Source organism: Diabrotica virgifera, chromosome 8 (genome assembly GCF_917563875.1).
Source record: "Diabrotica virgifera virgifera chromosome 8, PGI_DIABVI_V3a".
Lineage (NCBI taxonomy): Eukaryota > Metazoa > Arthropoda > Insecta > Coleoptera > Chrysomelidae > Diabrotica > Diabrotica virgifera.
The window spans coordinates 187,142,292-187,168,415 of NC_065450.1; the positions used below are offsets into that span (position 1 = coordinate 187,142,292).

At 31.9% G+C, this 26,124-nt stretch overlaps 1 protein-coding gene across 9 annotated transcripts in view; it reads left to right on the forward strand.

Annotated features, from left to right (window-relative positions):
• The window catches only part of LOC114341504 (GRAM domain-containing protein 2A), a 390,019-nt gene that overhangs the window by 325,114 nt on the left and 38,781 nt on the right, over nucleotides 1–26,124 (forward strand). For all 9 annotated transcript variants that reach the window (XM_050657718.1, XM_050657717.1, XM_050657723.1 and 6 more), the window contains one exon: nucleotides 24,100–24,382. In XM_050657718.1, coding sequence (XP_050513675.1) covers nucleotides 24,100–24,382 — 283 coding nt within the window. The remainder of the gene's footprint in view (nucleotides 1–24,099; nucleotides 24,383–26,124) is intronic.

Sequence of the window (26,124 nt, forward strand, 5' to 3'; positions counted from 1 at the left end):
TCGCGTTTTTCAAATTTTAAATCGCATATAACTCGACAACTATCAATTTTAGAGAAAAATCACAAGAGACTTTGCTCAGAATGACCCAAAGAATCTAAAAACAATTTGTCCGAAGTGACAAAATTGATTTTTTGAATTTGTGTAAAACAAATTGTTTAAACAATTGTCCGACCGCGCCACCTCCCGGCACCCTGTGGATTTGTTATAAGGACCTCTTTTTGAGTAAGTTTGTGCAAAAAAAACGAATCGGAATCATTTACCTAACGGGGGCGACGATATAGCCTGGTCTACACTATCAGAGCATGCCAATCATCTATAAAAAATACATTAAAAAAAGTGTGCTTCGACAATTTTATCAAAAATTCAAGGGGTGTCGGTAGAGTTTCACGATATTCGATAAAAATAAAATATCGATATTGTATTGATATCGTATCGAAAACCAATACGATACCGATACAATACATACCTTAGCAATAGTAATGTCGATATGGTACTTATTATCTGAAATCAATATTGTATTGTCGATACGCTTGCCTCGATATTATTGAAAATATCGATATCGAGAAAAAAATAATAAAACGCCACAGTTGTTTGATTATATTTTGTGGAATAGGTATTTAGATCATAATTATTTATTACATAAAAGTATAAGTCATCTGCAACCCAAGCATCAGCTGTTATAATATTTTACACTTGAGTGCATAAACTTAAAATTCTTGAGAGTGCAGCGGCGGATCCAGCATCGTTAAGAGGGGGGGCCGATTGGCTAAAATGAAAATCGGATCGAAGAACTGAAAAATACCTGTTCATTAATTTTTAAAAATCTACCGAATGACACCAAATACGACCCCCCACTCCAACCCCTGGAGGTGGGGTGGGGCTCAATTTTAAAATCGAATTGGAAACCCACAGTTTTTATTGCAGAATTGGATTCCTTACGTAAAAGTAAGTAACTTTTATTCGAGACATTTTTTCTATTCCATAGAAATAGAATAATATAGAAATAGTCTGTCTCGAGAAACACACTTCCAAATGAAAAACTAAAAAGCACGTGTTTAATATTTTTCAAAAACCTATCGAATGACACTGTATCGTGATTGGTGGCATTCGATTATTCGATAGGATTTTGAAAAATATTCAACTTTTGTTTTTTGATTTTTCATTTGAGAGTGTGTTTCTATAGATATTAAACAATTTCTATAAATTACCTATGGTATCACGATAAATCGTTTTTCAGATTATAGCGCCATCTATCCAGAATTCGAAAAAATGTCCCGAATAAAAGTTGCTTACTTAGAAATACAAATCTGCAATTAAAACTGGGGGGTCTCCATTAAATATTTTAAAGTTACCCCCATCCCACTTCCAAGGGATTGAGTAGGGGGTCGTGTTTGGTACCATTTGATAGATTTTTAAAAATTATTGAACACATATATTTTTCATTTTTTCGATCCGATGTTCATTTCGCGAAATATTCAACGGTTTCGCTACTTTTGGGTTGGGACACCCTATATATAAATTTGATGAAATAAAAATAAATATATGTAGTGAATTATCATTGAAATTTAAAAAAACCTACAAAATGAGACTTTTATAAGTTAACAACTCACAGTGTTTCGGAAATGTAATAATGAATTAACCGAATGTAATTTTCAAAAAATCAAAATACTTTACTTTTTTCAAGGCAAAAAAATTCATGTCGAAATAATAGTTTTAATTTTATTTCGTAATGGGAAAGTACGTCATGTGACACCTCATTTAAAATCGTTTTAAATACTGATTACAAAAATGTATAATACGTACATGCGCAAAATTTTGGTCAAATGCTTTTTAAACGCACTTTTTTTTCGAATCCTGAGAAAACTAATACGAGAAGCTTTGAAAAATTTAAACGCAGAATAAAATATTACATCATTACCGAGGGCCAAAAGTCCATTAAAATAAACAAAAAGTTTCTTTTGAATGATATATTTTAAATTAACACGCTGACGGACAGATCGTCTATAGACGTCTAATTTCCATTGATGTAATGTGACACAACGTCTATAGACGTTGCATTTTCCCCTATTCTACTTTGCAAAATACATATAGTGTCACAACACTTGCTTATACATTTGACGCACTGTCCGTCAACGTGTTAAAAATCATACTCAATTTTCTCTTTTTTTCACCCCTGTAACTTATTAAAATAAACATTATAGAAGTTTTCAGGGACTTTAGACCCTCGGTAATAATCTAATCTTGCATTTTGCGTTTAAATTTTTCAAAAATACTTATTAGTTTTCTCAGGATTATAAAAAAATTAATGCATTTAAAAAGCATTGGACAGACATTTTGCACAAGTATTGCCTATACATTTTTGTAATCAGTATCTCAAAAGCTTTTAAATGAGGTGTCAAATGATGTACTTTCCCATACGAAGTTTAAAATTTAATTTATTACCATAATTTTATATATGGATGATTGCATCCCGCGACATAAATGACTATCTATCGTACTCGTGTAGAAATACTCACTTCTGTCAAACGTGATATAAAATAAACTTATATAATATATACGACATACATTTCATGCATATAAGACATACCTTTTTTCATAAAACTCTCGAAAGTAGAATTGGTATTTACTGCATCATCGTTGATTTTTATCGGACACACTGAAAAATCGCATGACTTGTTTTGAATGCTCTCAGAACTTAAAAATTTGATCCAAGATCAGTAGGTCACATAGTATGATCTATCTGATAAGATGTACCTTGTACATATTTATTATCATAATTACTATTAATATTATTACTTACCCAAATTACGTTGATTTTAAAAAAATATTCAGTTATATTGCGAAATTTGAATTTTTTACTTTTTAAGTTCTCGGTAGAAGCTTCTGATTCCTTTCGTTTATTTGACATCTTATAACTCTTCGTAAATCACAAACTATATTAATATAAAAAAAGAAGAATAAACTGAAAATACTATTAATCACGCTAACATTTTACAAACTAAGATCTGTACGAATCAGTAGAGATGTTACTTGCATCAATACCAAAAATACACTAATTAATTGACTAATTACTAATAATTAATAAGGGTGTTCTTTTTTCGTGGTCAGCTAAATCGGCGCGGCGTCTGAACATATTTATATTTTCGGCGAATTAATATAGTTTTTGCTAGGCGCGCAATTTTCGAGAGATTTTCGGCGATTCTGTTATCTGCAAACGATTTTATAATTATACGTGGAGATGCTTAAGTATGCGTTCACAGTATATAGGATTACATATTTTTTTAAATATGCTTATTGTGATCATTTTTAATTCTTAATATATAAGGATTATAAATTACTCATTTCCAAAAACACTGGCGTCCCTGGCCCGTTTTACCCAAGCCCATACATACTGTGCCCATACTAATAAAATATATTTATATATAATTCATAATTCATATAATATTGTAATTTTAAAACTGTATAATCCATTTGAAAAAATAAATGATTCTTGTAATCTTTATATTATAATTTAAAAAAATAAATCACTTGGGTTGAGAGGGGGGGCCGATCGCCCCCATCGCCCCCCCCTGGATCCGCCACTGTGAGAGTGAGTAAATGTCTGTTATGATTACCCTGTTTATATCATAATGTGGCATTTGTGGCAATATTGTGGAAGTAAGTGATGATGACTCAAAAATAATTTTTAACAAATACTGAATTGCGATTTATTCCGAAGCTCCGGGGATTTCCCTATATTTTCAAAAGTAGTTTTTAAATAATACAGAATTAGTAAGTATTTGTCGACTTTCAAAGAAGCATTCAGCCATATTCAATCTTTATAAGAATATACATATAAGTTATAAGCAATATTCGTAATATTTTTAGAATAATGTCCATTTGCCAAGCATGCAAAAGTGGGCATAAAGGGCCTACACAGCTCAGCCTCAGATGTATAATCCTTTTTATGTCGATATTTTATCGAGTATTGTATCGATATCGTATTGAAATCAATATTAATACCTACGATTTTTATAAGAAAGTATTGCCGATATCGATACTCGATACGATACTTCATCGGCATAACCAATACAATACTCAATACTTAAAAAGTATCGATATTGTATCGTATCGTGAAGCTCTAGGTGCCGGTGACTGTAGAATCGAATAAAAAAAAAGAATGTGTGTGTACTTTGTACGCACGTAAGAAGTTATACTTCTATTATATGATTTCAACGAAATTAATACACTTTAAATAGTTTATTTATATTTTATTTAAATATTAAACTAATTTTAATACTTACTACTTCTCAAAAATTTTTATTAAAACAGTGCCAAAAATTAAAATAATAAAAGAATAAAACACAAACAAACACATTGAAAAATGCCACAAATGATTTCTGAACAATGTAGGAAAAAATTTTAACTAAATACGTATTTTCTGAAAAAAAATTATACAGCGTGTCCAATTAAGTCGGCATCCTATGGGAAACTTTTTTATTCTTAGTATTATGAAAAAAAGTTATTCTTTTAAAAAGTTGTGCATGGTCTAAAACTTAAAATGCAACCATCAGTTATCAATTTTTTTAAGCCGTATACAAGGTATGTCAAAAAATATGAATTTTACTCAAGAGTAAAGTAGCTTTATTTTCCACAGTATTGAAAATTGTTATATTGAAAAGTTGTTTGGAATTAAGAACTATATTTTAATATGCAATTTCGTCCTTCCAATTGAAAAAAAAAATTAAATGTTTTTATGGATAACCAACATTATTTTTAGTTATTTCCATTAAAATAACTCTTTTATTATTAATTTTACGAAAAAAATGTATGCTTTGTAAAAAGTTCCGCATGGTCAAAAGCCTTAAATACAACCATATAATATCAAATTTGATCAATTTTATACGAGGTATGTCAAAAAAGATGAATTTCGATCAAGAATAAAGCACCTTTATAGTTCAAAATATTTCAATAAGAAGGATGTATTTACATATTGAAACATGCTTTTTAGTTCAATACAACTTTACATAATCACAATTTTCCATTTTGTGAAAAATACCGGTATGTATTTTATTTAAGTACTCATATTTTTTATATACCTCGTATAAAATGGACAAAATTTGATATAAGATGATGTAAAATTAATAATAAAAGAGTTATCATAATTGAAATAACTGCAAATATTGTTGGTTAAGTTTCCATAATTAAAAAAAAATTCAAGTTTTTTTTTTCAATTAGAAGGATAAAATTGCATATTAAAATATAGTTCTTAATTCCAAACAACTTTTCATTATAACAATTTTCAATATTGTGAAAAATAAAGCTACTTTACTCTTGACTAAAATTCATATTTTTTGACATACCTCGTATACGGCTTAAAAAAATTGATAACTGATGGTTGTATTTTAAGTTTTAGTTAGACCATGCACAACTTTTTATAAAGAATAACTTTTTTTCATAAAACTAAGAATAAAAAAGTTTCCCATAAGATGCCGACTTAATTGGACACGCTGTATAATAAATAAACTTACAATCATAAAATGTATAAAAAACATAAAAAAATAAAAGTTTCCATTGGGGTTCGAACCCGCTTATCAGCGCAGTTAGTATTGAAATTCATTCACCTTAAACTTTTACCCACGGAGACCATGTGTTATCATGTGCGAAGATCAACTAACTAAACGGATTAAACTTTTGACGGTTCTGAATTTAACCAAATTATTTTGATTTTGAATTGAAATTATTTAGAATTGAAAGAAATATTAAAATACAACAAAACATAGAGTAAGAAAATAATATATTAGGTGAATATTGATAGAAATTTTGATGATAATCAAATTATGTAAATCAAAGCATTACATACTATTTTGGTAGGTTCTTATAAAATTTTTTATTAGGATACTGAAACATTTACAATTATTACGTATCTGTCGCTTTTAAAAACTATTTAAAAAGTCACTACAATATTATAAACTTGCTTTTTCTCTGCCATCACAACAATAAAAACTAATATACACAACATTAATTTGTTTATCCAAAATCTCCATATTGAACAATTATTGACAGATGATTTTAACACCCAATTAGATCCCGTATAACGTTTATACCATACTGTGTGTGTGCGCATGAGCGCAGTATTATGAAATTTTACTCTCAAGCGCGCCTAAAGAAGTATAACTTCAAAATTATATTGTGCGATAGAAATGCAAAAAAAAATAGTCAGTAAATTTCGTTTCTAATCGTTTTTTAGGGGTTAACCGTTCGCCTTTTACATTCAGATGGAGTAGTAAGTAACTTAGCCGAATTTCTTCTTTAAACATCCTCATATTAAGTTTGGTTTAGTATTATATAGGAACTCGGCGCCAGTGAGACTGGTTGACGATCTGGCCTTTTAAAAATTTCCTGTTCCCGGTAGTATATTTTTCGCTTGAAGGATACTTGGCAATTCCCCAAGCTTTCAGTGATATTTGATATATTTCCTTTTATTATATTTATAGGGTTGTAAACCTAATCGTTAAAAACCGTTATAAACATTAACAAAACTTCCATAAAAATAATGTCTTTTGTGATAGAAATACCAATACGACTTTTAAAATCAAGAAAGTAAACATGAACTACCAAGGAAACTCTGAAACATTTCATAATATGTAACCTATTTATTTATGCGTTAAGGATTGCCTACATATCAACATAGAACTGCAAATCTTTTAAAATTAATTCACTGTTACATTTAAGGAACTTATAAATTGCGAAAAATAATAATACTAGGTCTGGATCCTGCGTACCAAAAAAAAGTTGATTAATAGCAAGCTGAAAATTTTTTAATAGCTTAACGGTGTCTAGTCGGACAAACTTTGATGTACGGGAACACTGGAATGGGGAAAGTTTTAATTGTGGACATGATTACCAAGTATAAAATATATGGTGTTTAATTTATGATAGTCTCTTTAACAACTAATTCTAATTCAACGACTATTAGACGTAAGAGTATTAAATTAGTAGATAATTACTTCCTCTCTTAAACATAATATTTCAAGAAAAAAAATTGAATATAGAACAGAGTGTTCCATAAGAAAAAAATATAACTTTCCGATATTAAAATTTATTGGTCCATTCTGAACGTTGCCTTTATCAATTACTACTAAAAAATACTAAAGTGCCAAAATTTTTATTGTTTCGCTGTATATCTCCGTTGGTAGGGGAGCCCAAGCGGGGATTTTTGCAGTTACTCGAGCGCGTCAGATTAGCATATAGGGAGAAACCTGGTACCCTGCAGATGTACCTCTGCCATAGATTGGCTCTTAACACAGTGGAGTTCGTTAAGGGGGGCCCGAAAAAAAAATCTATTCTTAAAAAAACTCGAAATTGTCAGATTAAGATAAGGTAAGTTAAGTACATGCAAAAGAGTGTATATTTCAAAAATCTGACGATTTGAGCCGGGCGTAAGGAAATGGGCGAGTCCCAAAGATTCACAAGAAAAAAGCGAATATTTCGCGAAATGAATGACAGATCGAAAAACTAAAAAATATGTGCTCAATATTTTTTAAAAATCTATCTAATGATACCAAACACGACTTCCCACGGAGAGGGGTGGGGGGTAAATTTAATCTAACAATAAAAAACTGAAAACGTTTGTTTTCTATACTTCCACAAAATTTATTATATCTAAGTGACTACAGCTGTTTCGGCGGAGTGCCTTTCTCAAGTAATATAGTTTACAATGTGTTTGCCTTTTTAATCTTCAACTGAAGAGGTTGAGGAGTGGGGAGCTGTTTGTCTCGAGTTGGTCATTCAGAATTATATCTGTATTTTTCAGTTTATTAATTTCCATAGATTCTAAAAAAGATAGCTTAAGGCCTTTATTTTGAATATGTAGAATTTTAAACTCTTCATTGAAAGAATGATTATGATCTAGAAGGTGAAGTGCGTATGTAGAAGTGTCTGTTTTTCTATTGTTGAATGCCCTTTTGTGTTCTGCTATCCGTTTGTCAAAAGTTCTGCCAGTTTGACCGATGTACGTTTTCGGACAGTCACCACAAGTTAGTTTGTACACACCACTCTGTAGTTGCTTTCTCTTTCGGCTTTTATTGTTCTTAATATATTTGCTTAAGTTGTTGTTAGTTCTGAAAGCTGGTGTTATTCCTTTCTTTTTTATGTATCTGGCTATTGTTGTTGTTATCTTGCCAGTATATGTGAGAGAGCAGAAGGTACTGGGTTCTTTCTGTGGTGGTGGATACACTAATTTCAGGGCTTTCTTATGGAGTTTTTGGTTTAAAATTTTGTTAACTGTTTGTTCGTTATAGCCGTTGTTTACTGCTATTTGTTTAATGATGTTTAGTTCTATTTCGAAGTTATTTTTTGTCATGGGAATTTCTGTCAGTCTATGTATCATGCTATGGTAGGCTGCTAATTTGTGTTGTGTAGGATGGGATGATGAATTGTGTATAGTTGTGTCAGTATGGGTAGGTTTATGATATATGGAGAACTCATGTTTGTTGTGTAGTCTGGAAATCGTTACATCTAGAAAGTTTATAGAGTTATTCTGTTCTGTTTCTACTGTAAACTCAATATTATTATGAAGTGAATTAATATATGATAGAAATTGGTCAAGTTGTCTGTTAGTTCCTGTAAAGCATACTAGTATATCATCCACGTATCTCCACCAATATAAGAACTGTTTAAATACGGGATGTTTAGAAATTGTTGTTTCAAGTTGGTTCATAAATATATCTGATAGCAATGGGCTTAGAGGATTACCCATAATAAGTCCTGCACTGTTGTTTGTGTATATTTGATTATTGAATTCAAAATAGTCTTGATTTATGCAAGGTAAATTTAATATTTTAAATACGAATCCCGCGATATTTCGCGAAATGAACATCAGATCGAAAAACTGTAAAATACACTTACTCAATATTTTTAAAAAATCTATCGAATGGCACCAAACACGACCCCCATAGATGTAGGGTGGGGGGTTACTTTAAAATCTTAAATAGGAGCCCTCATTTTTTATTGCAGATTTGGATTCCTTACGTAAAAATAAGTATCTTTTATTCGAAACATTTTTTCGAATTATGGATAAATGGCGTTATAATCGGAAAAAACGATGGTTGGAAATGGAAAATTAAATTAAAAAATGGCAAGCGCCCACTAAAATGGAAAACTTTACTTAACTTTTTTTGGTTTTAGGACCTACTCTTCACAAACCAATAGGTCCCCAAAGCGCTCGAGTGACTGCACATTTAGCATACTTTGCTCCCCTACCACGTCCCATGGGTAGTGATTCATCCTGTATATTTGGAATAAAAAGTAAAATTTATTTAGGTTACTCATCTACAGAGAATTTCACGACAGATAAAACATATTAAAATATGTTTTATCGACAGATGCCAGGTCTCCAGCTCCGACTTTTTGTTTACCACAAAATGAAGCACAGTATCAAACGATATAACAAATTTAATCGTGCATGTTCTGTCTTTGTGGTATGTATACAAAATATTGTTTGTTCGTATGTATATGTATACCAGCATGTTGGAAATAGTCAGAAACAGATATTTGTGCCATTTTGCATCCATCTTTTTTTGTCTATTTTCCTTTTTTTCCATGTTATGAGTTTTGCCAATAATTATTACGTATCTGTTTATACTAAAGTTGATTTTTTAACCAAGAGGAGTAAACTAAAAAGACAGATTCACACCCAAGAAGGTTACTAGAAAAGTCACCAAATTCATCTTCTTTTTTCGTTGATCATATTAGCTTTCGATGATAATCCATACATATTATATTATACTAACACATCGCTAAAGAGTTCTAAAAACAACTGTTTTTATATAAAAGTAGACTAAAAATCTAAAAATTAAAGGAATAATGCAGAAAACACAAAAAATCGCCGATATATTTAATTAACCTATAAAATGACAGAAGTGCCAAAATTTCATAAATGTCATTAGTGTCAAAATTTAATAACAGTGGAGTAAACTTGCCTGCGGTTGGACCAATTAGAAACAAGCATTACGGCGTGGTACATTTGAATCACTCCTCTTGGTTAAAAAACAAACACTAGGACCTTCATGAATTGACATCTTTTGTATTATAAAAAATTCTGGCCTTCCTTTCTTCATGTTGCTGTAGCTTCCTCCGTGGCTGTGTTAGTAGCTTTGGAGATTCAGGCTTTTCCAACATTATTACCACAAAATGGTCGCATTGCTCCTTTAGTGATTCTTTCTCACGTTAACATACACCTATTCAAACTTGGCTATTGGGACCGTGCAAGTTCGGAAAAGCGACACCTGGCCTCATAGCTTAGCAACATTTTTAGCACTTTTAATTGTATTGGCCAATTACCAGAGAACGGCAGTTCTCGCCAGTGGCGCACAATACCCCTACATGCGACACTATACACGAAATTTTCGATTTTCTAAATCTGACTGAATTGAAAATTGGGCCAGATCCCTTCTTAAAGTTTAGGAAAAGACTCATCCATCCATATGTCATTTCTCCATTTTGGTCCAAGGAAGTGGATTTCACGGCCCCTCCCACTTAGGGTCTGTTTTTCGTTCTCGTCCCCAAAACTCCCAAAAATTTTAAAAATTTAAGTCCCACCTTTGATCATTACCATTCCAACGCATGTCTAATTTTGAAAATCGGTTATACTATTCAAAAGTTACCGAGCTCAGAAGTATGACTCAATTTTTATTTAAAATGGGGAAAATGTTTGTCTGTTTGTGGATATGTATATGTATGTGTGTGGAAAAGTTACACCGATCTCAATTTTTTTCTGTTTCAAGAGGGGGTCAGGGCCAATTCAAAACCGGTGTAGTTTGTGACTTTTGACCACCCATAAGCCAGCTGTAGGGCTAGGAAGATACAAAATGGCATATTTTTTGGGCGTATATATCTTAGTTTCAAGAAGAGACAGGAAAACCGCAAATACACCAAATCAATAGCGTTGAGTTAGTCTTTCAAATGGTGCCTGAGAGGTCAAGATCAAACCTACACACGGCTCAGGGCTCAGTATAGCCGAAAAACTGAAGAACTAATCTTTGAAAATTTTGGTTTTTCGACAACTACTCAAAACGTCAAGCTACGAATTGCGCCAGTAACTGAGCGTTTGTAGGGGGACTCTAGACGCATCTAAAGGTGTATACCGTATATCTGGGAAAATTCGAACTTTTAAGTTATTGGCTTCATAAGTATGATCAAATCTATTTCTTATGGGAAAAACGCTTTTTCAAGCTCAATAATTCCTCTAATACCTTCAGTTATCATACTTGACCTTGGATGTATCAGATACTACTTGTCAATACGATTCAAACTGATTTTTAATGATCAAAATCAGTTAAGTCGTTCAGAAGTTATTGAGATCCAAAGGTATAATCCATTTAACCATTATCGCCGAAATGGCTTATGTAGTTGTAGTGGTTACGACGGTAAATTGATATGGCAATTCGAGTTCGTCCTGTCGCCAGGGGGGGTACAACGGCCTCCTTAATTCAGATGGACTTACCCAAGTTTTTTTTATATATTTTGACCCGCAGAATACGAATTTTTTGGGTAACAGTTGATCCGGATGTCGATAAGATTGTTATAGACAAAGAACTTGAGGAATTACATAACAGCGATTTCTCGCAAAACAAAACATCTTTTTGTATTTTTTGGGTCATTTTAAGCAAAAAATATTCCTACAAGTTTTTTCGTAGAATGCATAGTTTTCGAGATAACCGCGGTTAAACTTTCAAAAAATCGAAAAATTGTAAATTTTAAACCCGAATAACTTTTGATTAAAAAATAAAGTAGCAATTCTGCTTACCGCATTTGAAAGTTTAAGTCAAATTATATCGGTTTTGATTATTTGCATTGCTAAAAATTTATTATTTTATTGTTAAACAAAGCTGTAAACTGTAGTAAACACCTAGTATGTGAGTGATGTTTTCTATGATTTCTCATTTAAAATCTAACGAGTAGGTAGAGTAGCTACAAGTGCAAGCGAGGCAATTTCTACGTAGCATGCGGTAAAACGCATGTATTAGGCACGGGAAACCTATGTGTTTATAGATTAGTTTAACAATAAAAAAATTAATTTTTAGCAATGCAAATAATCAAAACCGATATAATTTGACTTAAACTTTCAAATGCGGTAAGCAGAATTGCTACTTTATTTTTTAACCAAAAGTTATTCGGGTTCAAAAATTGCAATTTTTCGATTTTTTGAAAGTTCAACCGCGATTATCTCGAAAACTATGCATTCTACGAAAAAACTTGTAGGAATATTTTTTGCTTAAAATGACCCAAAAAATACAAAAATATGTTTTGTTTTGCGAGAAATCACTGTTATGTAATTCCTCAAGTTCTTTGTCTATAACAATCTTATCGACATCCGGATCAACTGTTACCCAAAAAATTCGTATTCTACGGGTCAAAATATATAAAAAAAACTTGGGTAAGTCCATCTGAATTAAGGAGGCCGTTGTACCCCCCCTGGCGACAGGACTGTACCGGCCATCCCAATATTTTTTCCAATCTATTTCGAATAGAAAAAAATATACTGTACATTCGATGGACACTAGATCATTTAAGAGATAATGCTATAAAGGCGACCATTTATAACACTTAACTTGGAATCCAAAAATATTACATTCAACTTCATACATTTAATTTATAAATAACTTTGAAAAACTCCTGATACAAGAATAAAAAACCGCTAAACGCCGTAAAAATGAGTGGCGCATACAATATTTCAAGCTACAAAGGAGCTGATATGAATATTAGGTACGTGGCGCGAAAATATATTTTGATTTTGGTGAAAAATAAAATTCTGGTTTTATTTTAAAAAAGGTTTCCATAATATTTTCTAAATTTGAAGTAAAACGCTCCACAAAAGAGCTTCAAAATACAAACTCTATCAAAGTTACTCTTTTGTGGTGCGTTTTACTTCAAATTTATCAAATATTATGGAAATATCTTTCCAGCTCATTTGTAGCTGGAGTATTGTATGCGCCACTAAGTTTTACGGCGTTTAGCGGTTTTTTATTCTTGTCATATTAGTCCTGGTTGCTGGATAACTGTCAAGGCCACAGCCCAAAAAATATAAGAAGAAAAAGTAAGATTGAGGTTATGTTATTAAAAGGTAAACAACTGTATGTAGTAAACAAAATTAATTATTAAAATGCAGTACTGCAAGAAAAATACAATTAGGTGTTTAAATTAAATTTTACATATATATGTAATATTTGCATATCATATCAATATTGTGGAGCAGAATATAATTTTTCTTCTTCAATGACAGTAGTAGGTATGAAATATACGTCAATTTGACAATTTGAATTGACAATATGAATTATTTAAGAAAGTTGGAATATTTCTCCGCTATTCGCTCACGATCGTTTCTCGTATCCCCTCCAAGTACTTGCACACGGCGAATACCATACTGATGACGACTAATAAGTCAGAAACATGTGTCTACGGTTGAATTCCACCTTTTTATCTATTTTTCTTTACGTTGGATACTCATAATTGCGGACTTTCGCTTTTAATACCACTCTAGCTCACTTTAAAAGTCACGGTATATTGCTTGGTGATCCGTTATTCAGATTGGATCGTTATTCTCTCTATTTTCTATAACTTCTTAATTTTAGTTTTTCCTAGATTTTTGATTTATTGATTATTACTTTTATCTTGAGTACTTTATGATGTAACTTGTTTGTATACTTCTATCCTGGCATCTTAGTGTTTGTTCACTTTATAGCGACGGTATTAGTTTTTCACTACCAACTTTATAAGAGACTACTTAATATTCAGCTCAGCTGGCTGTTATTTTTGAGGTGGTGGAATTCCATAAACAAGGGATCTTCCTCTTTTATGAAATGGTACCTTATTTATGTAATTTCATACATCGAATGAAAATTAATCACCACCCACGCGATGGACGAACGATATAAAAAGAATGACCACTAATTGGATTCTAAGCGCCTAGGACAGAAGACAGTGGAGAGAAATAGGGGAGGCCTACATCCAGCAGTGGATGCAAAGGGCTGATTGGTGATGATACATCGAATCATAGCTCGAATAATAGACTGAGTCTCGCAAAAAGATGGTAATACTATTCTGATCTATTCTTAAGCGGCGAAAACTCATATGAAAGTGGACAGTCATATTTTACAGACCGATTTAATTTTTTGACTATTTTTGTATTTTCGATAAATTACTACCTAAGTATGGAATCAATACTTGATACAATAATTAAAAAAAACATTGCATTTTAAGCTTATCTTTTGAAATATTTATTACTCTCTTACGCAACTACATAGCTAAAATTTACAATATTTTGTATATAAACCAAATAGTCGAGGAAATGAAACAGAAAAAATGGCAAAACCTCGCAATTTTTTCGTCCAGCATCGATTTGTACAAAAATTTGGGATTAGTCTCATTTCACCCTCTAGTTCATTTTCTATATTGAGCCGTTGTACGCTTTTGGTTTTTTAAGGTTGAAAACTACCCCTAATTCTAAAAAATTATAAAATAACATTTTAAACTTTAATATTGTGAACATTTGGTTCTTATTAGTTACATAATGATTGTTTTATGCTTTAAAATACACTATCATAATATTTCAACCCTTAAAACCACCCTTGTTGGAGCTATATATACAATATTTACTTATCCTAAAAGAATAATTTAGGATCATCTCAAGGGCGTTGATAATTTTTAGGGGTGTAAACTACCCATTATTGTCAAAAATTATATAAAAACATTCTAAACTTTAATATGGGTAAAATTTGGTTTTTATTGGTTAAATAATGATTGTTTTAGTCTTTAGGATATATATACAGGCTATACACTCCGTGCGGAGTTGGAGCCACTCTTATTGAGCTCATTGACTCATTTTTTGTGGTGAGTCACTCCACATTCTTTCTTCTCTCAGGTTAACTAGTCTAATCTAGGGTTCCTCTTTGCGTCCTCTGTTATTTTCCTCCATATATCCCGGTCCTGTATTTTCTGTCTCCATCTTGGCACTTCCAATCTTTTTATGTCCTCCAATACCTGGTCTTCCCACCTGCTTTTTGGTCTTCCTTTCGCCCTTGTTATATTTGGGTTCCACATTGTAACTTTTCTTACATCTTTTTCTTCTCCGATTCTTCTTAAGTGTCCATACCACCGTAGTCGCTGGGTTTTTATAGCTTTCACTATGTCCTCACCTCCTAGTATGTCTCTTATTTCTAAATTCAAGAGCCTTTCATAATCTCCGTGCACTGTTTTCTTTGGTCCATAAATTCTTCTTACCATTGTTCTTTCAAATATTTTTAACATTTCTTCTTCCCTCTTTGTTAGGCTCATGGTTTCTGCCCCATATATCACCACTGTTCGAATTGCTGTTCTGTATACTCGGATTTTCGTAACCCTGCTGATTTTTTTGTTTTTTAAAATACTGTTGTACTTATAATATGCTCTATGACCCGCTTGTATTCTGTTGGTAATATCTATGTTTCTTTCATTTTTGTTGTTAATTGTGACTCCTAGGTATTGAAAAGTACTGACTATTTCAAAATTATAATTCCCGATTTTTATATTTCTTTCCTCTGTATCTTTGTTTTTCCTCTCTATTTTTATGTATTTAGTTTTCTCTTCATTTATTGTTAAGCCTCTTTTCATCGCTTCCTTTTCAATTTGTCTGGTTATGTCATCTAAGGTTCTTTTGTCTCTCGCCAGCACCGCTAGGTCATCAGCATATGCTACTATGTGGACTGAATTGTTGGTGATCGTCCCATTGAGTTTGCACGTCTTAATTATGGCGTCTAAAGTTATGTTAAAGAGCGTAGTTGATAGCCCATCTCCTTGTCTTACTCCTGCATTGTATTCGAATTCTTCTGTTGTTCCTTCCTGCGTTAATACGGATGCCTTTGATTCTTTCATCGTCATTTCCACGAGTCTTATCATCTTTCCAGGCACTTCTATATTCCTCATATCGTTTACTACTTCTGGCCTCTTAATACTATCAAATGCTTGCTTGAAGTCAATAAAGAGGATATGCAGCCACATGTCATATTCATAGAATTTCTCGACTGTCTTAGTCACTATGTGTATGGCATCTACGGTAGATTTTCCTTTCCTAAAACCATTTTGATAATCTCCTATTTTTATATCTGTATGCTCCATCAATCGTTTATTTATCATTGTGGTTAAGATCTTATAAACCACATTTAGAAGAGTAATGCCTCTGTAGTTTTCACAAACTTTTGGGTTTCCTTTTTTAAATATCGGAATAATTAACCCTTTTTCCCATTCTTTAGGCATTGATTCTTTTATCCAAATCTGTTTAATCAGGTTATACAATCTTTGCTGTATTGCTGTCCCTCCATGTTTAATCAACTCATTAACTAAACAGTCTGTTCCCCCTGCTTTATTTTGTTTTAGTTGGCTTATCACTTCGTTAAATTCTTCTGCCGTTGGTATGTTTTGTTCAGGCCGTTCTTCTTCTGTTATTTCCAAAACTTCATCTTCATTTGCTTGAATGTTTTCTTGCGTTAAGAGATTTTTGAAATAATTTTGCCACTCTTTCTTTTCTATTGTTGTCATATTTAATTTTTTATTTTGCTTGTTAGTATATTTATACAGCTTGCCGTTGTTTTTTGTGTCTTTTTCCAGTGCATCCATGGTTTCTTCAATCCACCTCACCTTTTTGTGTTTTATTAGTTTTGTGGCTCTGATTTTTTGGTATATTCTGTAATCATCTGTGCATCCCGTTCTTAACCATTTGAGTCTTGCTGATTTTTTCTTCTTTAATATTTCTTCGCACTCATTGTCGAACCAGTCATTCCTTTTCTCTACATATTTTCTTCTTAGCACTGTATTTGCTGTGTTTTCTATATTTCTTCGTATATTTTCCCAGTCTGTTTCAATGTTTTCATTTTCTACATTTTCCAATAGTTGTTGTTCCATTTCTTGTTGATATTGCCGTTTCTTTGTTTTTAACTCTTCTATTCTCCATCTTTTCCTTTTGTTTTCTTTTTTCTCCATATATATCATTCTTAGCTTAAGCTTTGCTATTACAAGGAAGTGATCAGATCCCACATCCGCGCCTCGATATGACCTTACATCTTGGATCATTCTTGTTCTCTTTTTATTTATTAGAACATGATCAATTTGGTTTCCTGTATTTCTTCCTGGAATAAGCCATGTTATTTTATGCTCTAGCTTGTGCCGAAATTTAGTACTTACTACAAACATATTCATATCTGTTGCTAGATTGCCCATTCTTGTCCCATTTTCATTTGTTGCGTCATGTGCTGTTTCTTTCCCTGCTACCGATCTCCAATGTTCCTCTTTACCCATCTTTGCATTGAAGTCTCCTAGAATTATAAGTGTGTCATGATTTTTAATTTCCTCACAGAGCCTTTCTAGAGCTTCATAAAAAACATCCTTCTCTTGATCATCGGCTTGTTCTGTGGGTGCATAGATATTTATAATTGAGATATTAGCAGCTCTATTCTTTATCCTTAAATAAGATATTCTTCCATTTACTTTTTTAAATTCTAATACATATTCTCTCCATCTTCTACTTATCATGAAGCCTGTTCCATTTCTACCTTGTGTATTTTCTCCTCCGTAGTACATTATGTAATTTTGCTTGTCGATCCTGCCTTCTCCCTTCCACCTCAATTCTTGCAATGCTATTATGTCTATCTTATAATCTCTCATTTCTTTTGCTACTTCTTCCATTTTGCCCATGGCTAGCATAGTTTTTATATACCACGTTCCTATATTTATTAAACCTTTCAATTTTCTATTTCTATTACTTTTAGGTGCTCTCTTATTCGTTTTCCGTATCCACGCCTGGTCATTATTCTGTACATCCACCCTTTGACCATCACTTGCTAGTTTTTTGGGTCTGTTTTAGTAAGTTTCCTTTGTTGTTCATTTAGCCGATCACTCTCTGGGGATCGTTCACTTGTAGAGCGTTTGTAGTATTTTTCTTTTTGTTCTTGTTCTTGTTCATTAAAGTTTTCCACTGTATAGCTCTTGTCCTTTACAATTTATTTTGTCTGAGATATGCTCGTTTTCCATTTTCTCTTGCTTCTCTGAGATATGGTAGCAGCATTTTTCTTTCTTCTTGCACCTTTTTTGGGAAGTCATCAGATATCCAAATATCGGTGCCTTTTAGCTTTTTTGATTTTTCGAACACATCTCTCTTCTTTGCCCAGTTTTGCAGCTTTATTAGAATTGGTCTGTTTTTGTTTGCTTTGAATACTCCCAGTCTACATATTTCTGTGGTGTCAGTTTTCACATTGACCTCTGCTCCGATGTTGTTAAAAACTTTCTGTACTTTATCTTCCACCTCTCTCTGTGTTTCGTTATTTATGTCTTCTATGCCAACACATACAATATTATTTCTTCTTATTTCTTTCTCTACTATATCTAGCCTTTTTTCTTGATTTTTTATTATTTCTTTTAATTTTTTATTTTCCCTTTTGAGACCTATTATTATTTCCGAATTTTTATCCATTTTTTCCTCCATCGTTGTTAATTTCGCCTGGATTATCGAAAACATGTCTTTAATCTCTTCCATGTTATCCATTTATTTGTGCTTTACAGCTGGCGCCAGAAAAAAAAAACACCCTCGGTTCAACCCCGCTGTAGAGTGTTTTCTACCTACTGAACGTTTTGACTATTATTTTGAATTTTTTAAGCCCTGACCTGTTTAGATCTCAAAAATTTTGAAGTGATTATTTCTACTTTTGTAGGACGGTTTTTATCTCTATTATTACTAATCACCTTATCTTTTTATGAATAAATTGGAATTTAATGACATGTAATTTGTATTAATTTCTATTTTTCTACTGTTTACGAATTTTAAAATTGAGAAAAAGCATGCAACAACTTACAGATTATGGCTGTTGTTTTACACACTAATTCACTGCACTTTATATTTTGTTCTATATTAAATTTCATTAATTTACTGTTCGTTTTAACCACTGAATTTTAATTTTTAACAGGAGTTACTTCTAACTGCGTGTTAACTGTCCATTTACCAGGACCGGCTTTCAGTCTTTAGGATATAATATAATATTTCAACCCTTAAACACCACCCTTAATAACATTACAATTTTTATAAGTAGATAATTTAATAGATATATATAGAAAAGAAAGTAGAATTAAAGAATTACCACATTTATTTACACAAAAATACGAATTCACAAATACGTACAAATACAAATAGAAATAGTTTTTTAGTCATCTTCCAGTATACTAACCGCTTCTGTGGTATTATACATACATTGAAAATGGTTCACAAGCGGTCTATTCGAATTTTTCAAAAAAAAAATCGTTTTATAAACATAACTCCTTCATTTTTGGCGATAAAAAGTTTTTTTAAAAATTATTTTGTAGGATTTTTGAAAAGATATACGACTGTGCAAATTAAATTTTGTAAAATCCTTTAGTTTTTAATTGGGGTGGGTTTAAAGGGCTCGAATAAGGGGGTGTTTGCTCGTAAATAGAGGTTTTAAATAGCTATATCTGGCTAACTCTTCACTGTAATGAAAATCTATGCATAATGAAATTTTAGTTATTAAAAAAGCTACAATTTAGAAGTCTATCATTTTTTTCGTATCTCCAGCATTTTCGGAGATATTTTGAAGTAAAAGGTGAAAAATACGAAATGGCAAAAAAATTAATTTTCCTTTAAACTCCAATTTTTCTAAAATTGGGCCGTTTAAATAGGTCAAACTTTTTGGGTGTATTGATAATACCAATATAAAAGGAATTACAGAAAGGTAGAGACCAATTTTTAATTAGGAGGGTAGTTGGGGGTTGGTTTCACTGATTTTTTCCTAGAGAAAAGCAGGTACCGACCATTTTTTGATCATAAGTCGGTCAATTTTCACGCTAGAAACTTTTCATTATTATTTTTTGAAAGGTCTTTTTATACTTGAAAAAACATGGTTTAAGCTTTCCTCGAAAAATGCAAAGTTTTCCCGTTATTTTTCTTTGAATATTTCAATTTCAAATTATACATTTGACGAAAAAAGCTAACCTTTAACATGCCGTATCTCGGTTTATTTTGGTCGTAAAAATATTATAGAAAAAGAATTTGATTTGTGTTACTAAAAGATACAATTTTGATATCTACAGTTTTTTTGATTAAATGCATATTTTTCGAAGTATTCTAAAAAAACCCTCTAAAAAAGTCGATTTTTTCGTCGAAAAACTGTTACTTTCAAACGCGAATAATTCGAAAAATATTAGTTTTACGAAGAAAATGTAAAAAACGTTTTCTTCTTAGAATTACTTTTTACATCGATTTACATATGTAGTTAAAGTGTAATAAAAAATTCCCACCCCCGAGATGGGGTGGCAACCACCCCCAAGGTTTTAGCTTACAGCGGCATGATATAGAAAATGATCCTTGTACTATTCCCTGCCTTTTGTGAAAATTTCAAGTAAATCCATGCTGGACGAAAAAATTGCGAGCCAAAATGCTTCATTGCCTGGACTAAAAGTGACGTTAATACAGACGTAATTCAGCTGGCATGTCATGTGTTCTGTGTGCAACAAGTAAAGACTGGATTATATGCAAAATGCATATGCATATATATGCTGCATATTTCTCATGTTTTTCATAAATGCATATGCCTTGCATATTTGGAGATTTAAGAGCATATAAATGCATATTTTGATGGGAATTTACTCTACCCCATTTAAAAATAAGGTATATATTAGTAACATCAACATCCATTAAAATAAAATGTGAAAGTAAATATTTTGCTGTTAAGCTCCTTTGTTGTTGTACCCATAAACATAATGGGCGTTATTTATAGCTGCAGGTATCATTATCCGGATATTTAAGATTTATAGACTTCTCAGAATTTACAAATTACCTAAGTAAATACCGATTATATTTTGAATAACATTACAAATATTACCTGTACTTTCTGCTGGTGTCGGCCAACTATGAATTATTCTGGGAAAACCAACCAAAACGAAATTTTAAGGCAGCGTTGCCAATTTAGCTTATTTTATGCTAGATTTGGCATATTTTTGTGTTGTTTAGCTTATTTATTTCTTGTTTAGCATATAGCATATTTTCTAGCATATTAAATAATATAAAAATTATTTAGTAAAAATCGAAAATCTTCTAATTCAGAACAAATTTTTATGTTGGCCTTACAATTACTAAAACAACTTAGGAACTCTCTCACAGGAACTTGAAACTGATATCAGTGAGTCAAATCTGATTCCTAACAAAAAATGTTTAACCATTCACACATACACACCTACATCAGCAAATCCCTTCGCCTTCAATAATGTTTATATTAGTACTTATGTCTGTGGACCATGAGATTACTATTAACTACAGGATCATGTTTCAGCATTTTTTAAAACAAATAATTTATCTGTACTGGGTTATGCTTGCTATAGGGATTTTTTATTAGTTGATAATGGAATACCTACTGTTGAACTGATCATTCCATCATTCTTGTGAGGTTTGGCAAATACTATATTGGTCGAGTTGGCAACACTGTTTTAAGGGTAGGATAGATTATTTTATTTTATGAATGGTTAGTCTTAAATCAATCGCCGATTATTCAACTTTTGTGATTGCAAGTTATTGACTATACTGTGTAAAAAAATCATTTTATTATTATTGTGAAAATGCCTAAAGTAGCAAGGGAAAAATCAAGTCTTCTCAGAAGTTGGATTGGAAGTAACAATCATCTAAAAGTTATCGACAGTGAAAGTATGTTTTGCACCATTTGTGATAAAAAGGTAAGTTCTCCACTTCAATAGATTTTTAAACTTATCAAACTTCTTTGCACATCTATGTGTCTGTCTATTCTAAAATGACAAACCGTCCCATTTCTTCAAAAACTGTTTTTTAAAGTTCGCAACGGTTTGGCTTATACAGAGCGAGGTGTTGAGAGTGGCCCACCCTGTATACTACGGTACACTGACTGTACTTTATTGTTTGACGATTTCAATTTCACTTTGAGAAATAAAAAAAAATTGGGGGAGGTTTAAAAAGTTTGATCATTTTAATGTAGGTATCTATTTACGAAAACATCTAAAACATCATTATCATTATATTCCAGATTCCATGTCAAAAGAAATTCCAAGTAGTTCAACACATAAAAACTTCACTTCACCAAACTAAGCTATCAAAAAATGATAATAAACCTCGCCAGCAGATTCTACAGAACAGTTTGCAGATTCAGAATACGTCAGTTGGGCAAGAAACCTTTGCAAAGGATTTATGCCATTTTTTTTTGAACTGCAATATCCCTCTGCACAAGTTAGAACATAAATCGTGTCAAAACTTTTTAAAAACTTATTGCAAGATTAAAGATAAACCAGCTCAAATACCAAGTTCTTCAACTCTTCGGAAAAAATATGTCAGTGCATGTTACAAAGATGTGATGACGAGTATTAAAAATCAGTTAAAAGCCGATTATCTTTGGATTTCCGTCGACGAAACAACGGATACAAAGGGTCGACAAATTGCGAATCTAATTGTTGGAGTTCTTAACGACTCTGGCGATTTTAAAAACTCATACTTAATTAGTGTAAAATGTTTGGAAAAAACAAACTATGCTACAATAGCTAGATTTGTTAACGAATCCCTAACAAATTTTTTTTTACCTGATCAAGTACCATTTGAAAAAATATTATTAATGCTTAGTGATGCCGGCTCATATATGATGAAAGCTGCATCCAATCTTAAAATCTTTTTCCCTAATTTAATTCACTGTACATGTTTGGCGCACGGCCTAAACAGAGTTGCAGAGAAAGTTAGAATTGAATTTCCCAATGTAAACACCTTAATAAATAATGTAAAAAAAGTATTTCTGAAAGCACCACTACGTGTACAGGTATATAGGGAGATGCTTCCCGATATTCCTTTACCACCAGAACCAGTATTAACCAGATGGGGAACTTGGCTTAAAAGTGCTATATTTTTATCTGAACACTACGACGACATCAAAAGCGTTATTTCAAGTTTTGATCCGACTTGTACCGCTATTGATAACTGTCAAAATATTTTTAAAGAAAAGTCTATTAAAAATCAATTGTTGTATATAAAATCGAATTTCGATATCATTGAAAGTTCAATTACAAAATTAGAGGCTCAAAATTTATGTCTTCACAATAGTATGTCTATTGTTGATTCGGTTAAACAGAAAATAACAAATCTGAATGGGGAAATTGGAGTAAAAATTAAAGATAAACTTGATGACGTTTTAAACAAAAATGAGGGTTTCACTTTATTGCGTTCAATAAATAATATAATCAATTTTGGAAACTTCGATGAAAATATTAATATGGATCCGTCTCTAATAGCAAAGTTTAAATATGCCCCAATTACATCTTGTGACGTTGAGAGATCTTTTTCTGCCTATAAACAAATATTAACAGATAGAAGACATAATATTAGTTTAGAAAATATGAATCAATATATGATTATTTATTGTAACAATAAAAATATGTAAATTTGTTTTATTGTACTCTTTTTATAATATTAGTTTAGAAAATATGAATCAATATTGTAACAATAAAAATATGTACATTTATTTTATTGTACTCTTATTTATCTTGTGGTCAAAATAAAATATTTTGCCGTTTTATTTGTCACAAAACCTGAAGTTAAAAAAATATATTAAGAAATAATAATACAATTTGGTTTAAATTCAAACCTATTTATTTATTTTTATTATTTTTTATTTATTTATGTATTTAACGTAAACCATAAAATTATTCATATAAAAATAAGTGCATATATAAATGCATATTTGCATGTTAATTGTGCATATTCAGCTTGTTTTAAAATGCATATTGCATGCATATTTTAGACATTTTTTAGTGCATATTTTCCAGTCTCTAGCAACAAGTCTTAATGCGAATGCTTGGAGCAGTACGGCAAGAGATAAGGGCTTGCAACATGGTGGTACTCTTCCATAGATCCCTTCCGAAAGTGCGTGACGCGCATAACTTAACAAATATTGGAAAACTTGATTATAACACTTTGAAGTTAAACAAAATTAAAATTATCTAACTAAAACAGCTAATAAAACCATATCTTTCTTATTAAAGCAACTATCACTAACGATTATATTTTTATTGTTACAGAGCATCTTTAAAGCACTTGTCAACATCAACACCAATAATGACAGCACAAGCTCAAGTAACAGAACCTCCTAGTCCTAAAACAACCAAAGATCCAAAAATCCGTACAACATCCAAAGCGAGGCAGAAAAAATTCATGAGGCACTTTCCTAATGTGGAAGAAGACGAAAAAGTATTGAACTATTACTCATGTGCACTAATAGGAGACATTCTATTACAGGGTCATCTTTATATCACGAAAAACTATTTCGCGTTTTACTCAAATGTTTTTGGATATGTTACAAAAGTAAGTTGATTTTTGCTTTAATGCGTATTTTTAACTCTCTCGTAACATTTTCTGTTTATAAAATATATCTCTGTTTCCATATTTTCTTGACTGTCTAGTTCCTTTGACTATTTCTGTCCAATTATCTTCTTCCTTTGTATATTGTTTTGCTTCGGAGAATCAGTAAACAGTCAGGTCCGACCATCGTGCTCATGGGCGCCGTGCCCCCCCCCCTTGATTTTCGGGTGCTTTAAATTATATGGTTATCCAAAATATACAAAATATAATGTGCAACAACTTCACGTCTGGCCCCCCTAAATTTTTTTATGGGCGCCCGTGATCGTGCTAGAGATCTTCCTCTGGTTATAATGTCCAGGGGTATTTTGCTCGCACGGAATACTAATGCTCTCTCTCTTGTCGTTTCCCCATTACTGAGGATCGTGATTTCTTCCAATATTCCTAACAATGTTTCTCCATTGGTCTCTATCTTCAGCTGCTCTAAGAGCTTCGCAGAATGAGTTTCCAGCTGAATGCTTTATTTGGTCAGACCATCTAGTTGGTGATCGTTCTCTTGATATTCTCCCCGGAACGTTTCCAGAAACAATTAATCTCTCCAAACTGTCATCACCTCTGCGAACCACGTGACCAAAGAATTGCAGAATTCGTTGCAGACATACAGGGTGTCCCAGATAATAGTGCGTTCCTTAAAGGTATAGGTAGAAGGCACCATGTAGAACAAAAAACTCTTATAACATTTTTTTCTAAATGCAACCGTTTGACCAAAAAATTAAAATGTATTTTGGTAGGCAAATTTAAATCTGACAACTATGTGCGGTACGCAAATTTAAGCATAGACAGTCCCATGTAAATAAATAGATAGAAGATAGATAGTAAACAGATAGTTTTAAAGAATCCTGTTTAGTGTCAATGCCGAAAATGTTTCCGAATAGTGAGTGTATTACCTACATATTATGTTATTACCTATGAATGGTGTTTGTGAAACGTTACTTGAAACATCTATTCGGTATAATAATTATTTTCAAGTAAGTACAACTTAGTTATTTCAGTTCACAAGTAAACAAATTACTGAGACATTATCTGGTGTATTTAAGTTCCACTGTAAACTATTAAAACTATGTAATTCAGTTAAAGCCCTCAGCAATACTCAGCATTCAACCCATTTAAACCTTACTAAATACATAATACTAGTTCAGTTAAAAGATGTGTTTTTATGTTAAAAGATGTGTAATTCGTTTAAAATTATGCAATAGGTATTTCAATACATTTCAAAAGAAAATAATTTTAGTAAACAAATAGTAAATACATAAGTATTACCTACTATTAGGTTGGATTATTTTAAATACTGTTAATCACAATCACAAACGAGTTCTTATTATGTTATTATTCCGTAGTGCGTACGATGTTGCCAGTTTATTAAAATTTCCAAACATTAAAATACAGGTATATGGAAAACAATGTTAACTTTTTTTTGGAAACGGTTAACTTTAGAAAAAAATGGTATAGGACTTTTTTGTTCCAACTTGTGTATTCTCTCCATACCTTAAAGGAACGCACTATTTTCCGGGACACCCTGTATTGTGGACAGCCTTTTTTTAATATTAAGTTGGTTTAGAATGGAAACGTTTGTCCTATGAGCTGTCCAAGGTATGCGCAGCATTCTTCTCCAGCACCACATCTCAAAAGCATCAATTTTTTGGCGCTCGCATGCGCGAAGATTCCAAGTCTCTGCTCCGTATAGAAAT